This window comes from Schistocerca americana, chromosome 1 (genome assembly GCF_021461395.2).
Source record: "Schistocerca americana isolate TAMUIC-IGC-003095 chromosome 1, iqSchAmer2.1, whole genome shotgun sequence".
Taxonomy (NCBI): domain Eukaryota; kingdom Metazoa; phylum Arthropoda; class Insecta; order Orthoptera; family Acrididae; genus Schistocerca; species Schistocerca americana.
In genome coordinates, this window is record NC_060119.1 from 556,282,522 (window position 1) to 556,303,326 (window position 20,805).

General features: G+C 43.0%; 1 protein-coding gene across 1 annotated transcript in view; it reads left to right on the forward strand.

The window, feature by feature from the left end:
- LOC124576608 (alpha-taxilin) overlaps positions 1 to 20,805 on the forward strand; it is a 242,828-nt gene that overhangs the window by 214,202 nt on the left and 7,821 nt on the right. The window contains exons 3-6 of the mRNA XM_047131212.1: positions 5,965 to 6,111; positions 10,705 to 10,899; positions 12,781 to 12,909; positions 15,738 to 15,896. Of these exons, the coding sequence (XP_046987168.1) occupies positions 5,965 to 6,111; positions 10,705 to 10,899; positions 12,781 to 12,909; positions 15,738 to 15,896 (630 nt within the window). The remainder of the gene's footprint in view (positions 1 to 5,964; positions 6,112 to 10,704; positions 10,900 to 12,780; positions 12,910 to 15,737; positions 15,897 to 20,805) is intronic.

The following is a 20,805-nucleotide window of genomic DNA, read 5'->3' on the forward strand; positions in this document are numbered from 1 at the left end:
GGAAACCACCACTGGAATCACTTCCCTAGACGCTCATGCGGTGGACCTCTCTGACGAGGCTTCCCCCATGACAAGACCTGCCGTAAGGCAGAACACAAAGTTTAAGTTTTCATGTTCAGCGTGGGATGTGAGCTGAACTATCGTTATCGGTGTCGGTTTGCTGTCGATTCTGATAAGAACAACCCTATCACTGAACTGTTCACAGTAACTCTCTGCCGTACCTTCCTATTCATAACGAATCCTACTCCCATTATACCATTTTCTGCTGATGTTGATATTACCCTATACTCGTCTCTTCTGACATTCCACGCCCGACTCGTAGAACGTTATCCTTTCGTTGATTATTCAATCTTTTTCTCACAGTCACCTCCGCCTTGGCAGTCCCCTCCCGGAGATCCGAATGGGGGACTATTCCGGAATCTTTTGCCAATGGAGAGATCATCATGACACTTTTTCAATTACAGGCCACACCTCCTGTGTCTTTAATGCGGTGGTTTCCACCCTTTGATCATTGGTAATTATTCCACCTTTAGGGGCAGTTTCCCACCCCAAGGACAAGAGTGCCGTGCATCTCTGTCCGCGCCTCCGCCCTCTTTGACAAGGCCGTTGGCAGAATGAGGGTGACTTCTTATGCCGGAAGGCTTCTGCCGCCAGTGCTGATCATTAACCAAAATTTAAGTGGTGGCGGATTTCGAACCCGGGACCGTGGACGGTTTGATAACTAATCAAAGACGCAACCCGTACACCACGGGTGCATTCGCGATCATTTGCAGAAATTAAAATCACAACTTATTGACAAAGGTTGACTGTATATAGAGCCATAAACGACGTGAAATTACAAATCTGATCATCTCGAAAATCGGAGTGAGTGCAGGACAGAATCTGAATTAGTTCCTTGTGATACTGGATCGGAAAGTATACCACGGGGAGGAATGAAGCCAAGTATGATAATAAATTCGCGATATACTTAATTGAATAGCAAATGTGGTGTCGGATTGACCATGATGATTGCGTCTATTTTGAAAAGTTGAAGGAGTCAAACATGCATGAAGACCAGACAGAAAGCGATATCCGTGACATCAACTCGTGATGCCTGAGCGATCAAAGTGCCTAGTTATGTGAAGCATAGAACCGCGCCTACTTCCACGTCAGTGCTGCAGACTCACCCCATTGTTGTATGAACTTTACATTTAATGTGTGGCTGGGTGGTGAGTTGCGGACTGCAGAAAGCCGTCGCGCATGTGTCGAAAACCGAATGTCCAAAATCTAATTTCGAATGTCCAGTGTCGAAGCCTCTATCTGGAATGATGCTAAAACTTGCGCTTCGCCGCACCTTCGCTCGCGATGCCACCAAAATTGCGCATGAGCAAAAGTGAAGGATTGTCCCAATCTTGGCCCATGATTGTCTACATGAAACTTCCTGCAAGATTAAAACTGTGTGCCGAGACACGAATTCGGGACCCTTGACCTTCGCCTTCCACGGGCAAGTGCTCTACCAAGTGAGCTACCCAAGCACGATTCACAGCCTTACTACCGTCAGTACCTCACCTCGTCGTTCTTGGGTAGCTCACTTAGTAGAGCTCTTGGTAGAATGCTTGCCCGCGGTAGGCGAAATTCGCGAGTTGGAGTCCCTGTCCAGCACGCAGTTTCAATCTGACAGAAAGTTTATCATCGCACACGCCGCTGCAGAGTGAAAATTTCGTTCTGGGAAGTCTACGTCTCTGACATTTCTCTCCGTTATGCAGGATTTTTAGTAGAGCTGTAGCCAATAGTATCATTTTTATTAGGCAGAGCACGTGGGGAGACCGCTGCTTCATAAAGTGTCAGCTGAAACGGATGCCATAACTATTTATAAAGTTTGCGAACATATGGGTCAGATGCGACCTGGTTTCCGCATGCAGAACTCCATGCCGACTCTTCCTAAACAGTCGCGCCAGCACGGCTTCGGCAGACTACAAAGTTGTTCCTTAAGAATACAGGGTACTTATAAATAGTGGAAAAATCGAAATTTTTTGTGACTTTATTAAATTCTATAGCCTTTGCTGATTACATTGATATATACATTATACGGTTTCAAATGGAAAAACAACCTATATATAGCCAATTTTAAATGTATGCCGCCACGTCCCCTTTATTTCTGTTACAGAAACCAGTATTATTTCGAAAAGAACGGTGAATTTTCTGTTTCCAGCGATTATACACATGATAAATTGTATATGTTGGTAACAGTGCATGTTTCAAGCGTCTGTAAATGGTTACCTTTGCTAGTATTTACTTTTGTTTCGCTGAAGCAGTTTGTACACGTGTTACTGAATATTTGTTGCCCTAGTGCTACATATATTTGTGGAAGTACGTATCCTTTACTGTGCAATAAATACACACTATGCCACGCATCAAGAAATTCAATAAAACGAAATTCCGTGGTAACCAGTTCACAAACAAAGCAAGCCACGCCGTTGAAAGTAATCTATGTATCAGTTCTTCAGGGAAGAAACCCCCACATGGCACACCTGGTCCTTCAAATTTTTGTTTTAACGATGACGCTGTTTGTAGTGGATTTGTTGTTGTTGATGTGGGCATCTTATTTTTTTGACAAAGGGAGTGGCCAAATGTAAACAATGTGATCATGTAGGCTGTCTGGATCTAACTGAACAACAAAGTAGCAGTAAGGGTTTAGCGTCGAAATTAGTTGTTCTGTGTAGATCCTGCAATAAATATACCTCGAAAATGACTTCGAACATTGTGCATAATTCATATGATGTGAATTTGAAGTTAGTGTATGCAATGCGTGTAATAGAAACCTGCGCTCTCCATGCAGTTCGATAGAGAGCACTGGGTCTCCAGCCATGAACGAGACAGCTTGGCTTGTATAGACTTGCTCAGTGTATAAGCATCCCTCAGAGAATGATTTCAAGCTGTGACCATGCAACTGATGTCATATCCGATATGCCGGCCGAAGTGGCCGTGCGGTTAAAGGCGCTGCAGTCTGGAACCGCAAGACCGCTACGGTCGCAGGTTCGAATCCTGCCTCGGGCATGGATGTTTGTGATGTCCTTAGGTTAGTTAGGTTTAACTAGTTCTAAGTTCTAGGGGACTAATAACCTCAGCAGTTGAGTCCCATAGTGCTCAGAGCCATTTGAACCATTTTAGCCATATCCGATACGGTGAGACGGAAAACATTGAAGATCTGTCTTGTAGTGCGTACCCATGGTGTCTGCACCAATTGGTGGCTGCTATTTGCACGTCATGGCTCATAAGAGCCCAGAGGAGGATGCAACAGTACTGTAAGCTGCAGGTTTGAAGGTGTATGTCGAACCATACATCATGAAATTTATTTGTTTATTTACTCGTCAAGTTTCGTAGGACCAAATTGAGGAGCAAATCTCCAAGGTCATGGAACGTGTCAGTACATGAAATTACAACATAAACGTAATAACAGATAAAAATAAATGTCCATGAACCTTAAAAAAATCAGTCCATAAGTTTGAGTAAACGCTATCAGCAATACAATACAAATCAGCTTAATTTTCCAAGGAACTCCTCGACAGAGTAGGAGTGACCCATGAAGAAACTCTTCAGTTCCGATTTGAAAGCGCGTGGATTACTGCTAAGAGTCTTGAATTCGAGTGGCAGCTTATTTAAAATGGATGCAGCAGTATACTGCACACCTTTTTGCACAAGAGTTAAGGAAGTCCGATGCAAATGTACGTTTGATTTCTGCCGAGTATTAACCGAGTGAAAGCTGCTTATTCCTGGGAATAAACTAATATTGGTAACAAGAAACGACAATAAGGAATATACGTATTGAGAGGCCTATGTCAAAATACCCAGACTCGTGAACAAATGTCGACAAGAGGTTCGTGAACTCACACCACTAATTGCCCGAACCGCCCGTTTCTGAGTCAAAAATATCCTTTTAGAATGGGAAGAGTTACCCCAAAATATAATACCATACTACAATAGGGAATGAAAATAAACAAAGTAGACTAATTTTTGTGTCGAACGATCACTCACTTCTGATTCCGGTCGAATAGTAAAAATAGCAGTATTAAGTCTTTGAACAAGATCCTGAACGTGGGCTTTCCACGACAGGTTATTATCTATCTGAACACCTAGAAATCTGAACTGTTCAGTTTCACTTATCATATGCCCATTCTGTGAATTTGAAACGTCAGATTGTGTTGAATTGTGTGTGAGAAACTGTAAAAACTGAGTCTTACTGTAATTTAATGTTAATTTCCTACAAACCGTGAACTAAGGTCATGTACTAAAGTATTTGAAACCGAGCCAATGTTGCACACAACATCCTTCACTACCAAGCTAGTGTCATCAGCAAACAAAAATATTTTAGAGTTACCCATAAAACTAGAGGGCATATCATTTATATAAATAAGAAACAGGAGTGGTCCTAACACTGATCCCTGGGGCACCCCCCGCCCCACTTGAAAGTACCCCACTCAGACCACACGTCGCAGCCGTTATCAACGTTGTGAATAATGACCTTTTGCTGCCTGTTGCTAAAGTAAGAGGTGAACCAGTTGTGAGCTACTCCCTGTATTCCGTAATGGTCCACTTCTGGAGCAATATTTTGTGATCAACACAATCAAATTCCTTAGTTAGATCAAGAAATATGCCAAGCTTTCGAAACCTTTTGTTTAAGCCATCCAGTACCTCAGAGAAAAGAAAATATAGCATTTTCAGTTGTTAAACGACTTCTAAAGCCGCACTGTACATTTGACAGCAAATCGTGTGATATAAAATGATCAACTATCCTTACCTACATAGCCTTTTCAATAACTTTTGCAAAGCATATCCACATAATGAATTTGACTTGTAAGTGTCCTTTACGAAAACAGTAAAACTCCCTAACACTATTATGGGCGAAGAGGGAACACCTCGATAGGAATCTGGATCATTCGCTTCTGGCTGTTGTCACTCACCAGTGACCGATTTTTCTGACGCCTGATCATTGTTGTATAAGAGTGTGAAAGGCAAAATGTGTGACTCAACCTTATGGCCAGGCTGTTGGCCTGACTGCAGGCAGAGTGGATCCTTTCTTCGCTGCGACACTAGAGTAGGGATAATCGCACCAGCCGCCTTGTACCCCAGTACATTCATTTGATAGAAGGCTGAGTGGGCGTGGGACCATCCTGGCGGGACTGGAACGAGGAAAAATCGCTGGAAGTCCAGGCTCAATCCTATACAGGTATAGGATTGAGCCTGGACTTCCAGGACCAGAGTCTAGTGTTTTAACCACTAGACCACCACAGCCAGTATAAGAGTGTGGATGTGCCCAATTACCAATGCACGTGTGATGAATGGCGTGCCATGTGTTCAGCAGTAATGTGGATCAGTACCATGTATCACATATAGACGTCCGACGCCTCTCACTTCATCCCATCGCTGTCGAGGGTATTTGAGGCTGTGCAGTATAGGGACAGGATCCTCCAGCCTCCTGTCCATACCTACAGCTAATATCTCGGAGATAATGCACAAGCACATCGACGCCGCATCTGGAGCTTGTTCCTCGGGAAGGCAGGAATTAACCGAATCGAATGACCTGTGGTAACTGCTGACATGAAACTGACTGAACATTCTTGGGACCAGTTGAGGGTACACTACTCACAAATACTATACCCTTAGAAGAACCACCATCGAAGAGCAGCACATCGCGATCAACATCTGGACACCGCACAAAGAACACCCAAGCGTATTACACTGAACGGAGTGGAGCATTACAGTATTCAGTCACCCAGCGTGACTCAGACGCACGATGTCCACTTTGGAACTGATTTTATGTAATAGTGAATTTATGTTTTTAGTTTCGTCGAGGTAATTCAGTCATGCTCTGCTCCTCTTGAATGTGAACTCCCCCACGTACGCAGATGTCCATCTGGTGTAAAACTTGTTTTGTGCAGTATACTTGTAGTAAAGTCATGAGGGGTGGTGCCGTGTGTGTTGCAGGAGGTGGAGGCCCAGCTGGAGGAGCAGCTGGTGAGCACGCAGAAGGAGCGCGACCACATGCAGGTGGAGCTGCACAAGGCCATGCGGGCCCGCACACAGCTCGAGAGCCTCTGCCGCGAGCTGCAGAAGCAGAACAAGGCCATCAAGGTACACCAAGCACCCCATACCTCCTCTCTCTTGTCTACGTATATTGTTTCATTTCAATGTCGCACGTGCACTACTTACCAATTTCTGTCGATGCACAGTGTATAAAGTTATTGGCTTTTGGTCTGAAGGCTGGTTTGATGCAGCTCTCCGCACAGGTCTATCCTGTGCAAATCTTTTCATAGCTGCGATCGTAGCCTACATACAATTGAATATTCTTACTGCAGCCAAGCCTTGGTCTCCCACTCATGCTTTCTCTGTCATCAAATCAACTACTCCTTGGTGCCTTAGGACTCGTTCTATCAACCTTTCGCTAGCTTTAGCCAAGCTGTGCTGTAAAGCTCTTTTCTGCACGAGTATGTTCATAGCCATCTTATTAATTTTTGGTAGACACATCAAATCTCCAGCATTCCTCTGTAGCATCACATATCAAAGGCTTCTATTCTGTTCTTGTCTGTAATCTTGATTGCCACACTTCACTTCCATATAAGGCTGCAATTCGACAAATGCATTCAAAGACAAAAAAGGTCACCACACAGGAATGGCACTGAAATAGGTATATGTAATGTACATGTACAGATAAACAACTGATTATAATTTCAGAAAAATTGGTTGATTTATTGAAGAGAAAGAGCTTCACAAATTGAGCAAGTCATTAACACGTAGGTCCGTCTCTACCCCTTATGCAAGTAGTTAATCGGCTTGGCAGTGACTGGTAAAGTTGTTGGGTGTCCTCTTGAGGGATATCGTGTCGAATTCTGTTCAATTACCGCGTTAGATCGTCAAAATTCCAAGATGGTTGGAGGGCACAGCCCATAATGCTCCAAACGTTCTACAGTTGGGAGAGATCTGCTTGCTGAACAAGGTGAGATTTGCAAACGCGAAGACAAACAGCAGAAACTCTTACCGAGTGCGACGGGAATTATCTTGCCGAAATGTAAACCCAGGATGGTTTCCATAAAGCACAACATACGGGGTTTAGAATATCGTCAACGTACCGCTGAGCTGTAAGGGTGCAGCGGATGACAACCATAGGGATCCTGCTATGAAAAGAAATGGCCCCCGGGCCATTGCTCCTGGTTGTCGAACCGTATGGCGGGCGACAGTTAGATTGGTTTCACACCACTCTCTGCGGCATCTTTAGACACATCTTCGTTGCTCATTGGGTCTAAATCCGAAGCGGGATTCATCTCTGAAGACAATTCTACTCCAGTCAATGAGATTCCAGGCCGAAGACGTCTCTGGAGAAGTCCAGGATAGTGGTCGGATACCAAACACTGTCGTCCGCCATATGGCCCAACAACCAGGATCGATGATCCGGGCCATTTAATTTCATAGCAGGACCCCTTCGGTTGTCATCTGTGGTATTTTTACAGCACAACGGTTGGTCGACGGTATTCTACGCCCCGTTTTGTTGTCCTTCATGGCAAGTCAATCTGGCCTTACATTTTAGCCCAAACATGACGAGAGTAGTTTCTACTGCTTGTCTTTAAGCGTACCAAACTCTACCTTGTCCAGCAAGATCGCTGGAACTCCCCCGAAATGAGAATGTTTGGAACGTTATGGATAGTGCCCTCCAACCTTCTCGGGGATTTTGACGGTGTAACTAGTCAGTTGGACAGAATTTGGCACAATATAACTCGGCAGGACATCCAACAACTCTATCAATCAATTCTAAGCCGCATAATTGCTTGCATAATGGTCAGAGGTGGACCAATGCTTTATTCATTTGCTCAATTTATCAAGCTGTTTCTCTTGAATAAGTCATCCAGTTTTTCTGGATCTGTAATCATTTGCTTGTCTGTACATGTACCTCATCACATCTACCGATTTCCATCCCATTCTAATGATAGCTTCGTGTTGCACCTATTTTTTTCCCTTGAGAGTGTAGTTACAGAAAAAAGAGTAACATTTAAATTTATATTAGAAGTTAGCATTTTTCACTTTTTCACTAAATTCGTACTTGGTATTGCCAGTCCACATTTTATATCCTTTTTGTACCGAAAACTAAAATTCAACCTACGCTTTTAGCGGTTGATTTGCTGCGCTAGTTCTTTGAACATGACCTGATTTAATTAGGATACATTCCATTAGCCGCTGTTTCACTTTTGTTTATATTGATCTTACAACGTCCTTGCGAGACGCTATCCATTCCATTTATCTGATTTCCAGGTCCTCTGTCGTTTCTAATAGAATTAAGACGTTATCTCTGAATCTTAAAGTTGATGTTTCTTTTCCCTGAACTTTAATTCATTTTCGAACATCGTCTTCGGGTACCCTTATTGCTTGCACTATGTTAGGGTTTAACGACGCTGGGGTTAAGTTTCTTTCCAGCTGCTTTTTACTACGGAAATTTATGCAACAGCTTTCCCTTGTTCACTTGTTATATAAAAAAGAAAATTTCAGTAAGATATATTTTTAAAAAATTTAATACGCATACTTTATATTTGTATTAACATAACCACATAAAATTTCACTAAGAGTTGTTCCATTAACTTTCAGAAGCGATCGTTAAAACACAAAAGGATAAAATATTTTGAAAACAACTTCTGATAATTACTGAAGTTGTTTAATATTCTGTTTAAGTCTACAGTTTTCAAACACTCTTTATTCTCTTTCGCAAACGAAAAGAAGTCATGCAAACATTTTCCCTATAAACAAGTGCAAATAAAATGGTAAGTTGTTCAATTTACTTGCAGTGGGGTGCTTAAGTACAACCAATAACGAAACTATAACAGGATCATTATCAGGTTGGGGGACTGATGACCTTAGCTGTTTAGTCCCCCTTAAACATCCCAACAACCACCACCACCATTATCAGGTGTCGATTCGACAGTACATCCAGCGAAATATTTTCCTTAAAATAGCGTAGGAAGAAGGTGTGGGAAAGAAAACACACTAATACGAAAAGCGTTCTTTTGTGATTTTTATGGAAAAAGTTATTTCAGAAACAGATGTAGTTTTATAAATGGAAGGTTTAACATCAATTGGTTTCTTTAGAGGCGTTGGAGATGACACGAAATCACACATTATGGGCGCATGTCCTCTACAGGGTGGTCAGAAACAGTGTGAAGAGCTTGTAGGGTTTTTGCAGGAATTTCTAATCGTTATTGAATTGTGTAGGTTCTAAAATTTCCAAAAATAACACCTCTTTTAGGAAAGTTACATCTACAGAAGAAAGTTCGTAACTGCTCCTAGTTTTGCTTGTTCCTCTTCGTCGTTCACGGCGAAAAGACGTCAATAAAGACACCATTTACTTTTTCACATCGTTTATATTGCTTTCTGATTGCGGTTCGTAGGGACCTATAAACATTTCCATCCACAGTAAAACTCTATCAGCTATAATTGTCTCTCCATATTTCGCTCTATACTCCAGTATTTTTGAACACAATAAATAGAAATCCTTAGGGAGCAGGGAAGAGACTGACTTCTGAAACTTAAGTTTTTTCGGGACAAGTCGCACTCAGTACATTCTGTTGTCTGGTATCGCTCTTTAATTTAACAACCACTTACTGTACTTTAAACTATATATTCCAGAGTTTCTGACGATGTTCGTGTTAAATTAACGAGCGAAACCTGTTAATAAAACACAGTAAGTGCGAGAGGCGACTGTCCTGAAAAAATTAGATACATGACCGTTCTAGAGCTACAACAAATCGCTACTAAACCAACGAACATTCGACCGGCGTTCACACTAGGACAGCGGTCCCAACGCAACCAAAAACAACGGTTTGATGTTATCGCCAGTAGACCAAACCACAACCAAGGCCAACCGCTTCGTTGGCTCCGATTTGCGCCCGTATATGCAAAGCAAATCTCGACCTACGAAACGGTTGGCTGTCGTTCGTTGGCCTATATAGTGTATACGCGCCTTAAAGTTATGACTGATGTAACACATGGTCATTCCTTTGAAGACAGCGCACAGATTGCACTTACCCTGCGCTGGGTAGTGCATTTTACCGTGAGCGTTCACTAGCCAGGCGGCGAGCAAGCGTGAGCGCTCGTGTTCGCCTAGCCACCTCTGAACATGCCTGGTGTAGATGACAGTGCTGGAGGCTTAGCCTTTGGCTCGGGTTCGGTACTTAGTACCGCGCTATGTCCAATTTTTGTACAACACTTTTGTTTGGTTTTAAGAAACTAAAAGAAGAACGCGTTTGGCGACTTTTGTGTCAGGTCAGCCTCTTGAATTTGCACGCGCAATGCTAATTAACTCAGAAAGCCGCAAGGCATTTAATTTTTTTCTTAAGAGTTATTTCTTAGCACAACTACCCGGCGACACCCTTAAAAGTTTTTCAGTCTTTTCTGACCATCCTGTAGAGACACGTCCGGGAACTGATAATTGTACGAGTACATCCTGCTTTGCGGGTGAAGTGTGGTGCCGGCTGCAGTTTGGCTGTACTCATGAAAGTTTCTCGGTTCTCGGATGTGTGTTCGATTCCTTATGTTCATCGAGAACAGAGTTTTCGATTTCGTAAAGTTGTCGATTCTGGCATTGTTGCTTTATACTGGTATCTCATTTAGGGGTGTCTGCATGTACCGCAGCCACTCGGCTTTAGTTTGTTCAAGTGAGTGAGGTGGTGGTCCGGTTGGCCGCAGGATGAGAACCTGCAGAGGATCCGCGAGGAGGAGGCGCGCCACCGCGAGATGACGGACAAGTTCCAGAAGATGCTGGCCGAGGTGAGCGCGCAGGTGCACGTCAACAACAGCAGCACCAGCCAGCTGCGCGACGACAACTGCGAGCTGCAGCGACGCTTCCAGCAGCTTGTGGAGCAGCAGCGCCTCCGCGACCAGGTGCGTCACCTCCTCCATAGTTGACACTACCTTCACAGAACAACATTCGTAGCGAGCTTTATTTCACAAATTATAAACTTACACACAGTTTCATTACAATAACAGCAAACATTTCCATTTATAAACAAGCACTTCCGCCAATAACCAGTCATTCGCAGGAGACACATTGCTCAACACCTCCTCTAGCCTTCATAAAGGCCTCAGTCGCGCGAGGAAGAGTGTCTACAAGTTTTTTTCAGCTATGCTATATTCAGTCTAAGGCACTATCTGTTGTTTAGACCCAGTAGAGCTACGAATTTGCGGGCATGTTGATTGATACGTTTCACCTGCTGTTCCAAATACCACCAGAAATTTTCCATCGGAAATGAGGCCAGTTCATTTTGTCGGAAAGCCGAGGTGCAAGAGTCTTCGTCAAACAGGAATATATGCGTGCAGTCCTGTGTGAAAACTGCTGATTTCCTCTTCTTGCCGGTGGTGTCCACAGCACTCCCACCGCGAAGATGTAGAAAGATCAGCACTTGGTCACCAAGAATGTTACATTAAATATATTTTTATGCCCATGGTAGCTTGAATGAGTGGGCCCAAATCTTAGCTCGAAAAACAATCATGAAAAAATCACAGAACCTCTGGCCTGAACTACGCCCTCCACCCACCACAGGTTCAAACGCCTCATCTGGCAGTCAGTGCACTCGATGCCTTGCACCATTTGAAAAGAGAAAAATGCACTATTATAGGGCAAATGCAGAACCGCAGATCCTGTCAACACACTGTTGAAACAGTCATTCTGCCCTCAGCGACCACTAATGGGAATTTTACAAAAACCCAATACCCTTCTTTCCGCGTTTCAGAAATATTAGTTTGCCGCTTTCCCTTGTACATCGTCTGAGATGATTCTGAGTATCACACACAAGCCAGTAATAGGAGCATTCAGTTAAGATTACACTATACCATTTTTCAACCGATTCTCACCTGTTTCGACACCTATCCATATGTGCACTTGGCGTTGTTGATCACGTGGAACTTTCACTGGTGTGACGGTATAGTTGCTCACATGCAAACTGTTGCTGCGTTGCAGTCCCTCCTAGACACTGGAATGTCCTGTTGTTCTTTCAGGTCAGTCTGGTACAGCGTCTAGGAGGATGTTACAATTTGTGTGGCCACTGATGTCATTCACATTGTAGCATACATACGGTTTGGTCCCTCGTACAACTACACCCCCCCAGTTACGATCATACAGACCAATTATACACCGTCTATAAAATGGCGAAAGCACCCATTCTGTTTGCATTGGCCCCACAAATTTGTGTAACAAATAAACACATACGTTTCCTCATAGGCAGCGTTATCTAAGCTGAGACAGATTTGACTTAAACAGCAGCTACAGGCTGCATCTGTGGGATCATTATGGCGTCGAGACCAGAGCAGCGCTGAACAGAACAAGCCAGCGCTAAAGGGACCAGAAGTATTCACTCAGCACCGACCACCCTCTTCGGACAACTCTGGAAGCATTCGGCCGTTCTCAAGTCACAGATAGCAGCACTAGCCACAACTTTCAGCATTCGAAGTAACTATACGCAAAAGCTCTCATCACTTGTCGACCAGTTCCAGTGATATTGGAGTATGTACCCTACATAATACTTCCACGCCCCCTAGTTGCTGCAACTGTTGTCCTACTGACGTATGTTCCTCACACACTACTCGCAACTACATAATGATCTTCTTATTACATAAGATCTGTGTTGCTGTATCTCATAATTATCAACATGGCACTAAATTTCCATACTTAATTTAAATAATCAATTCCTTAATAGTAATGCAGCCTACGTTTTCTTTAGTGTACTGTATGTGGGAGAGGATTTGATGGCGTCTCGTATGTTCCAGCAAGTGGAGAAGATGTCGAAGCAGCTTGAGCTGGAGACGCAGCTGCACAACGCCCAGATGGCAGAGCTGAGGATGCAGGCCAACCTGGAGAAGGAACAGCTGCTCAGGGAGAAGCAGCAGCTGCTCAACGTGAGTACCACTCTCCATTAGCACTGAGCCTCTCGACACACCACGGAATTCACAGTTCCGCCATTTAGCAGCGACTTGGTCGTTGAGATCCTCGATTTACGTAGTGTTCAGTGACTATGATGGATTTGCATGTTGTCAGGGGATCATAGTAGGCCAGGAGGTAACTGCACACACTTCAGACAGGAGAAATATTACTCTGTAAAGTTCATGAACATGTGAGTACAAGATCACCACTGGGCTACACCAAAAATTAAGACATGATGTCTGCACGTCGAATTACGAACATTTATTGAACATCATTCTTAAGCGAGTAGCATATGAAACGCGAGTCTGTGAGCGATATCAATAGTACATGCTGCTACGCAAAATATTACTTAAACTGTGTTATTGTACATAATCTTCTAAGATTAAAGTATCACTGAGGACAATTCATTGCCCATGGAACGCTCATAGTTAAATTCCGAAAAAACTTTAAATGAAATCATTGCATTCTCTAGCGGTTTAGCCGAACAAGTAGTATGACCCAAGAGTCCCACAGTCTTTCTACAAGGATCTCAGCAAAGCACATTAGCACTCACCCCCCAGGTCCGTCCTTACATTTATTTCATAAACGACCTATAATGTAAATAAATTTAGGCTACCATCTTAAACTGGCGATTAAAAAATGCGAGAATCGTATTACGCTTCTGGACATTGAAACTGCTACACCACGAAGGCGAAAGAAACTAGCATCAAATTTGCAGGCAGTGTACTACATATTTGGATTTGCAGATGTTACGAATTTTAGCCCAACTGCACAGAATAGGTAGGAGTGACGTCACTGATATTCTGTATATAAGGAAAGATTACACAGCGAGCTTCTAATTGAGAAATCACATTTGAATGTTGCTTCGTGAGATCATGTTGTGGCCTCTACCAGCATATGCTGGAAGTTGGCAATAGCTGCATTGTAGCCAGTTTGAACAGCTGCTCACATAGGTCGGGATGCCGTGACTGTCATGCCAACCTGGAATCAGTAGATTCAGGAGAGCCGTGCTAAACGTCATGGAGGATCACGTCAGTTCCACACGACTATCGCCCGAGAGGATGTATATTGTTCACTCGGCCTTGCAGGATCGTACAGCAGCTTCATGTACCTGGAGTCAAGAAACGGTCTTGGTTAATCCAACACAAGTACCCAAAGGTACAGTGCGGTGACGTCTGAAGCACCATGGACTGGCAGTGTGGCGACCTCTATTGGGGCTTCTCTTAACGCCTCAGCAGAGGGATGCGCGCCGACATTAGTGCGCCCAACGTCGGCACTGGATGAAAGTGTGGCACCACGTCGGCTTTTCAGAGGAGTCCTCTGTGGTGTCGTCCGAATAGCAAGGTGCCAAGGCAAGATTGGTACCGCGTGACGAAGCCACCAGTTGGCACAGCCGCTACCACACGTAGTGATGATTCGAGTGACAACGGCCTAGCCATGCCACACGCCACTGCATCAGCTTACTTGCTTACGCCTGAGCACAACGCCGCTCATTCATCGCCGAAGACGACAGAATCGTCTTTCTACTGAGCCAGCAGTGCGATAGTTACGTTAAACAGAACTCTGCCTTAATGTCTATCGTCAGTTGTACTGTGTGAGCAGGGAATAGTATCCTGTCCCGTATGAAGTGATAAGTTAATCTCCAGTGGCAGCAATAAATACACTGTGTGCTGGATGGTGCACAATTCAACTTGTGCACCATCTTTATAATGACCTTATCGTCGACAGTTCGTTAAACCCCAATTTCTGTTGGTAAACTATGATGGTACAGCTGGCTTATGGAAGGATTTATGGGTAATTTCTTGTGGGTGCCTTGCGAAAAGTAGACCTCACACACCAAGGAAGGCATAACAAAGACAGTAAGGAACAGATCGAACAGTGTGTCCCATTCAGTGTGGCAACATAACTGACACCAGGGCAAAGAGCTATACAATCCTCCTCCTCCCTCCATTTCCTTCTTTCCGCAATTCCCCCTCCACTCTCGCCATTAGGTTGCCGACATTCCCCATTTCTGTGTAATCCTCATCGTTTCTTAGCCTGTTCACACGTTCAGTGTGATCAACGTTGCAACAATATCGCGATTCCTTTTTCATTTGTTGATCACTGAGAAGCGGTAACAAACAAAACAAAGCCAAAATAAAGTCTTCATTCGATCGCTCTCCACGCTCACTTTGTATAACGAGAGTGGTTCAATGTAGTAGCCAAAAACTAGGAACAATCGTCTCAGTAGCAAGGACAGGTAGGTTTTATGGAGCTTTCGCTCAACACATTTCACTGTGAATTGCCTCCAGATTTCCTTTCATACATCTCTGCCCCGTTCCATTTTATTGCCCTCTGATCTATGCCCTCCTTCTTCCTACTATTATCATTACTTCTACTTTTACTTCCTGCTCCTCCTACTACCATCACTACTTCTACTTACCCTTCATCTTTTCTTTCGCCTTTCTTAAATTTTGATACAATTGTGTTCGGGGCACGCGCTCGTGCTGACGTAACTTACAGCAGGCGAGAGATCTCTCTGACCGTTACAGTGGACTTGGCGCGGCAGCATCGCGCGCCTGCCTCAATCAACGCGTATCGCGATCCTAAATGCCAACGCCACACTGTTGTCGTAGCCCTACGCACGACCCTTTTTTTAGCAGCAGCTGTTTACGCTTCACAGTTGTCAGCTGGCAACAGCACTACCAGCTGCCGATCATACTATAGTTAGGCCACTGGCCCCTTATGGTGAGCCGAGTTTATGGAGCCTGCCTGTTGTCCAGACTGGGAGAGGAGGCGCTGAGTGTGTGTGGTGGTGTTGCAGGACGTGATGAAGTACGAGGAGCAGGTGCACGCCATGGAGCAGACGGAGGAGAACCTGCGCAGCCAGCTGGCGCTCTACGCCGAGAAGTTCGACGACTTCCAGACCGCCATGACGCGCAGCACGTCCGTCTTCAACAAGTTCAAGGAGGACATGGAGAAGGTGAGCGAAATCGATCTGCTCTCGCAACGTTTCTCTTGTCGTAACATCTGTCCACGAAAAGACCCATAAAATTTCGGTACGTATACGAACAGATACCGAACCGAATTGGGGAGAGGAGACTGTTGTAGCACAATATGACTGAAAGAAGGTGAGGTGTAACCGCCTTGCACAGAAAATAATTCAAAGTAAACAGCTTTACGAAATAATAATTTTGTCAGCATTAGCTCTAATAAATGTTCTTAAAGTTGGTTAGGTGTGACTCAGTTTGCTCAAAATAGTAAACGTTGTCCAGAACTTATCTTCATTTCGATGCTTCGCTGCAGATGATACCTCCTGTAAGTTTTTAAGTGAAGATGGGCCAAAGAAGACCGCTGTTCTCAAAAGATGTGAATAGTCAGTTATTATTTCAGGTGTACAATTTATTACACCACACGGTGTTCTCAAGATCTTCCATCGTACTGGGCCCACGACACGATTTCTCGCGCACCTTATTCACTCCAACAACTGATGTACTGTTGCGTATAGTAAACTGGCTAGTGATAATTACAGAACTTGTTGATAATTACAAAAAATGTTAACATCCAGTGGTTACAATTGAAATGCATGAAATAAGATACAATGACAGTTACACTTATATTGTTCTCATGGAAAAATGAGTGAAATCACGCGAGTAAACCATGCCGATTCCATTTGTATATTAATTACATGAAATTATATTATACCAAATATTCCTACCATATTTCCTGTTCCAAATATCTGTACATATTTTTTCGCGTGAATAGAATTTTAATAAATACCGCAGCCAAAATAAACACTTTGTGTACATTATTAATCTGGTTACGTTGTATGAATTACAATAAATATGTATCAATTAGATGGTACGTTGGCCTACAGCGTAGTAAGCTGACAGGATGAGAAATAGTGTTTTTAAGGCTTCAAACACTATAACTACAATATATTTCATATCTCTTTTGTTATTCGAGTGTTCGTAAATGGAAAGTCCTAACTGCAACTGAACGAGTTGACAAGACATTCCTACCAACGGACGGAAGTAATATTAGTGAGTACTTCGATGTGAAGTTGTTTAAAATTGTTACATAGCTCAAATCACGAAATTGCTTTTATGGGTCCTGATCAATTAATAGTTTATCAAGCACTCCAAATTAGCTTCGACATCGTAAGAAGAATGAGCTGTTACGTTTCAAAGGTATCGTTTGATCGGATACATTCAGAGGCATCAGTGAATAGATAGTTCGATGACGGAAGTTTGGGGGTAAAAATTATAAAGGGAGACAAAGGCTTGTCAAGTTGTAGTTGCAACAGTATGATAGTAATTAATATTTAGTTTCTGTTTACGAAAACACCTCACAGCTAATATAACTTAAGCTCATAGCAACTGTTCATGGGGCTCGTGACTGAACGAATTTGTGTTTTTGTATAAACCAATTTCAAAATTCCTCTGGTAACTTTTGGGGAATAAAGTAGTAGGAAAACTTCTATCACGGAAATGGCAGGGAATTGTAGATGTTACAAGCTGTATCACAGTATACTTTTCAGTTGGCTGCTTTAGGGCAACTCTAAATGCATGGGCTTGCTGATAGCCCAGCAGGAGAAAGCATTAGTCAGGGAAAGCCGCCAGTTACAGGCTGTGACCAGAGCTGCTGCCAACAAAAAACCAGACGTCGTTCGTGAGCCACAGGTGGAACCAACAAACCACATGAGTTAAGGCGAGACAATGAGAAAAGCAGGAAACAGCCTTCCTCAATTTACAAGCAGGTATAGGTCTTTGTTCAGAATGGTATTGCTAAGGGAAGTTCAGAAAATGGAGGGAGCACACTTCGATTTTAGATCGTGTAAATAACGAAGCTGTCTAAGTTTTGATAGGTTTTTCCTATTACAATGCTTAAATAAATTGCATGGAGAGCATGTACTTCTCAAATGTATCTCTCTGAATTTCTTGCAAGTTAAATGCAAGAAACACTGTACTTTGCAACTATTTCTGTTTCTGATTGATATTAATATTAATAAGACTTATTAAATTCCACAATTATAATTATAATAATAATAATAATAATAATAATAATAATAATATGATGGATTGTAGAAATCTGTTGTGTAGCTTCGTCACTGCACTTGACGAGATTAACAGATGGAAAACGGTGTACGATTATTACGTAGGACAACTTTTATTGAAATAGGTAGTTGATTTCCATCGATGATGACAAGCGATACTGCAATTCTGTCATTCCGTTTGGGAATTTTAAAACTTGTGGCTTTCTTGCACAAATTGCCGGTCTCCTGGACCTTTAAGCATCAGATGTTGCAACCTCTAGATAGTGTTCCGATAGTGGCTTATCTTAGTCTTAGTGAGAGGTGGAAGAACTACGGAAGAGTAATAGAGTAACTGCCATTGAATTCAGAATCTGAATAATTGACCTCAGACACGTGGAAAATGGTGAGGCAGCCTTCACAGTATAGGAACAGCCATGAATCCACGATAGTGGATAACTAAAGTCGCAAAAAAGTTATCCACTGGGAAACGAATACATAAAACAGACAAAAAATGACGAAGGGAGTTTGTTACAGTGTTAAGCGAAAAATTACTAGGTGTATAAAGAGTTTGTTTTAATCGGAAGGAAATAAATAAATACTTACTGAGCCGTGAGAGAGGAACTCACGAAAATGAGGGCACAGGCATGTGAGCGTATTGGTTACAACAAAAGCACCAGTCAGCCGGCACTCGAGTGTTCGTAGGATCAGACAGGAGTACATGTTGTTACAGCGATCGCCCAAATAGCGCACACGCTCTAGAAATGTGACCAAATTCCTACCATGAGTTTCTCGTACACATCTGACTTCAAGGTGATGAAGTCCAGCACGTTTTGCAACTAAAATGGTGGTACACTTGCACGGCAATCTTCACGATGGACCAAAATGAGCCAACTGCGGCTAGATATTTCTTGCGAGTGGACTTCAGAGCGCGTGTTGCTTGGTTTTATTTCTTCGAGGGACAGACAGTAGAATAACTACACCGGTAAAAAGTAGTTCCTTGCAGGCAACTTCGCTTGGGAGACAACGCTGACCCTCCTGTGGCATTTCAGCTAGAGTTGCGTGGGAGACTTCCTGGCTTTTAAGTTGGTCATTCTTCATTGACGCCAGCCCAACGCCCCCATGGGTAAAAGGACTCCTTATGCGGAACCGTGGCGGCGAAGCAAGTTTGAACTATGGACTATTGTACTAAATTCATTTGCAGAAATCTAAAAATTATTCAGATCTCATCGGCAACACATCAGTGGGTTCGAATCACAGGGAAAATTACATTTCTGGAGGGAATTTGCCTATAAAACCTATGAACACGATAATTATGTATTCAGTCAAACAATTATTGCACTCGTTTGGTTCGTAATCTCTTCTACAATTCGAACCTGTGCTTGAATTCTACGCGGTCCAGTCTCACTGATGTGACCACGGCATATATTAGACGTCAGCGTGCAATAACTACCCACATATGCCAGGGGCAGCATTAGCAGTGGAAGGTATGTAAACTGTGTTGGGTGGGATGTAGAAAACTGTGCAGTCTCGTAATACGGAAACGGGGCGATTTATCTGACGTCCAATAGGGTATGATCTTTGGCATTCAGGCCAAGGGTTGAAGCACTTCCGAAACGGATAGGTTTGTTAACTGTTTGGGTGCCACTGTGGCTAAATTATACCGTACATGACAAAGTATCACTATCCAAGACCGGTGCCAAGGTGACTGCGGTGCATCATAGGCCTTAAATGACAGAGGTGGACGACGGCTGCGGAGATGTGTACCGGCGAATAGATCTGCGAGTGTTGAGCAGATGACTGCTCAGATAAATCAAGGGGCTGCGAACTGTCTCCCCTCAACGACCGTTCAATGAACGTTGCTGCGTATGGGCCTCCACAACAGGCGTTTGTTTCCTTGCACCCATGCTGACTGCCATTCATCGGCGACGAAGGCTGGAATTTGCATGCCAGCAGCGGCAATGGACGTCCACGGAGTGGCGAAAGGTGGCGTTTTCAGGTGAATCTCGTTACACGTCGGTATCTTCTAGAGCTTCACTGACTCTCTTCCTGCACGTCTCACAGCGATCCACTATGCAAAATGTGGTTATTCGGGCTTTCGACAGGTGGTCACATTAGTGTGACTTGACAGTGTGTATTAACTGTTTCTCAACTTTTTCCTGGTAAAGACTGGACGATAGAAAATGTTCATAGCTTGAAGGCCCTGATCCATCCATTTGAAATAAATAAATAACCACTGATGTAAATAAATTATTATTACTCGTATTGTTATATAGTTTTCTATGTACATTATTGTTGTTATTATTATTATCTTCTTTCTTTTCTCAGCCGTTATGTCTGGTCAAAAATGGAAAGTGACGCGGACCTTGATCAAGCGTGACTTCCTTTTAACTGTACGGTATATGTTATATTGCATTTAGGAACTTTCGGGTAATTGAACATGTATCAATAATTACGGATTTCTGTAGTTGTATATATAAGTTTGGATGTAGCTGTATTGCATTGATGTACTGGTGGATATTGTGTGGTATGACTCCTGTAGTTGATAGTATAATTGGTATAATGTCAACTTTATCCTGATGCCACATGTCCTTGACTTCCTCAGCCAGTTGGATGTATTTTTCAATTTTTTCTCCTGTTTTCTTTTGTATATTTGTTGTATTGGGTATGGATATTTCGATTAGTTGTGTTAATTTCTTCTTTTTATTGGTGAGTATGATGTCAGGTTTGTTATGTGGTGTTGTTTTATCTGTTATAATGGTTCTGTTCCAGTATATTATTATTATTATTATTATTATTGTTGTTGTTATTATTATTATTAGTCGTCTTTAAATATGAAGATTCTGTTGCACATAACTAG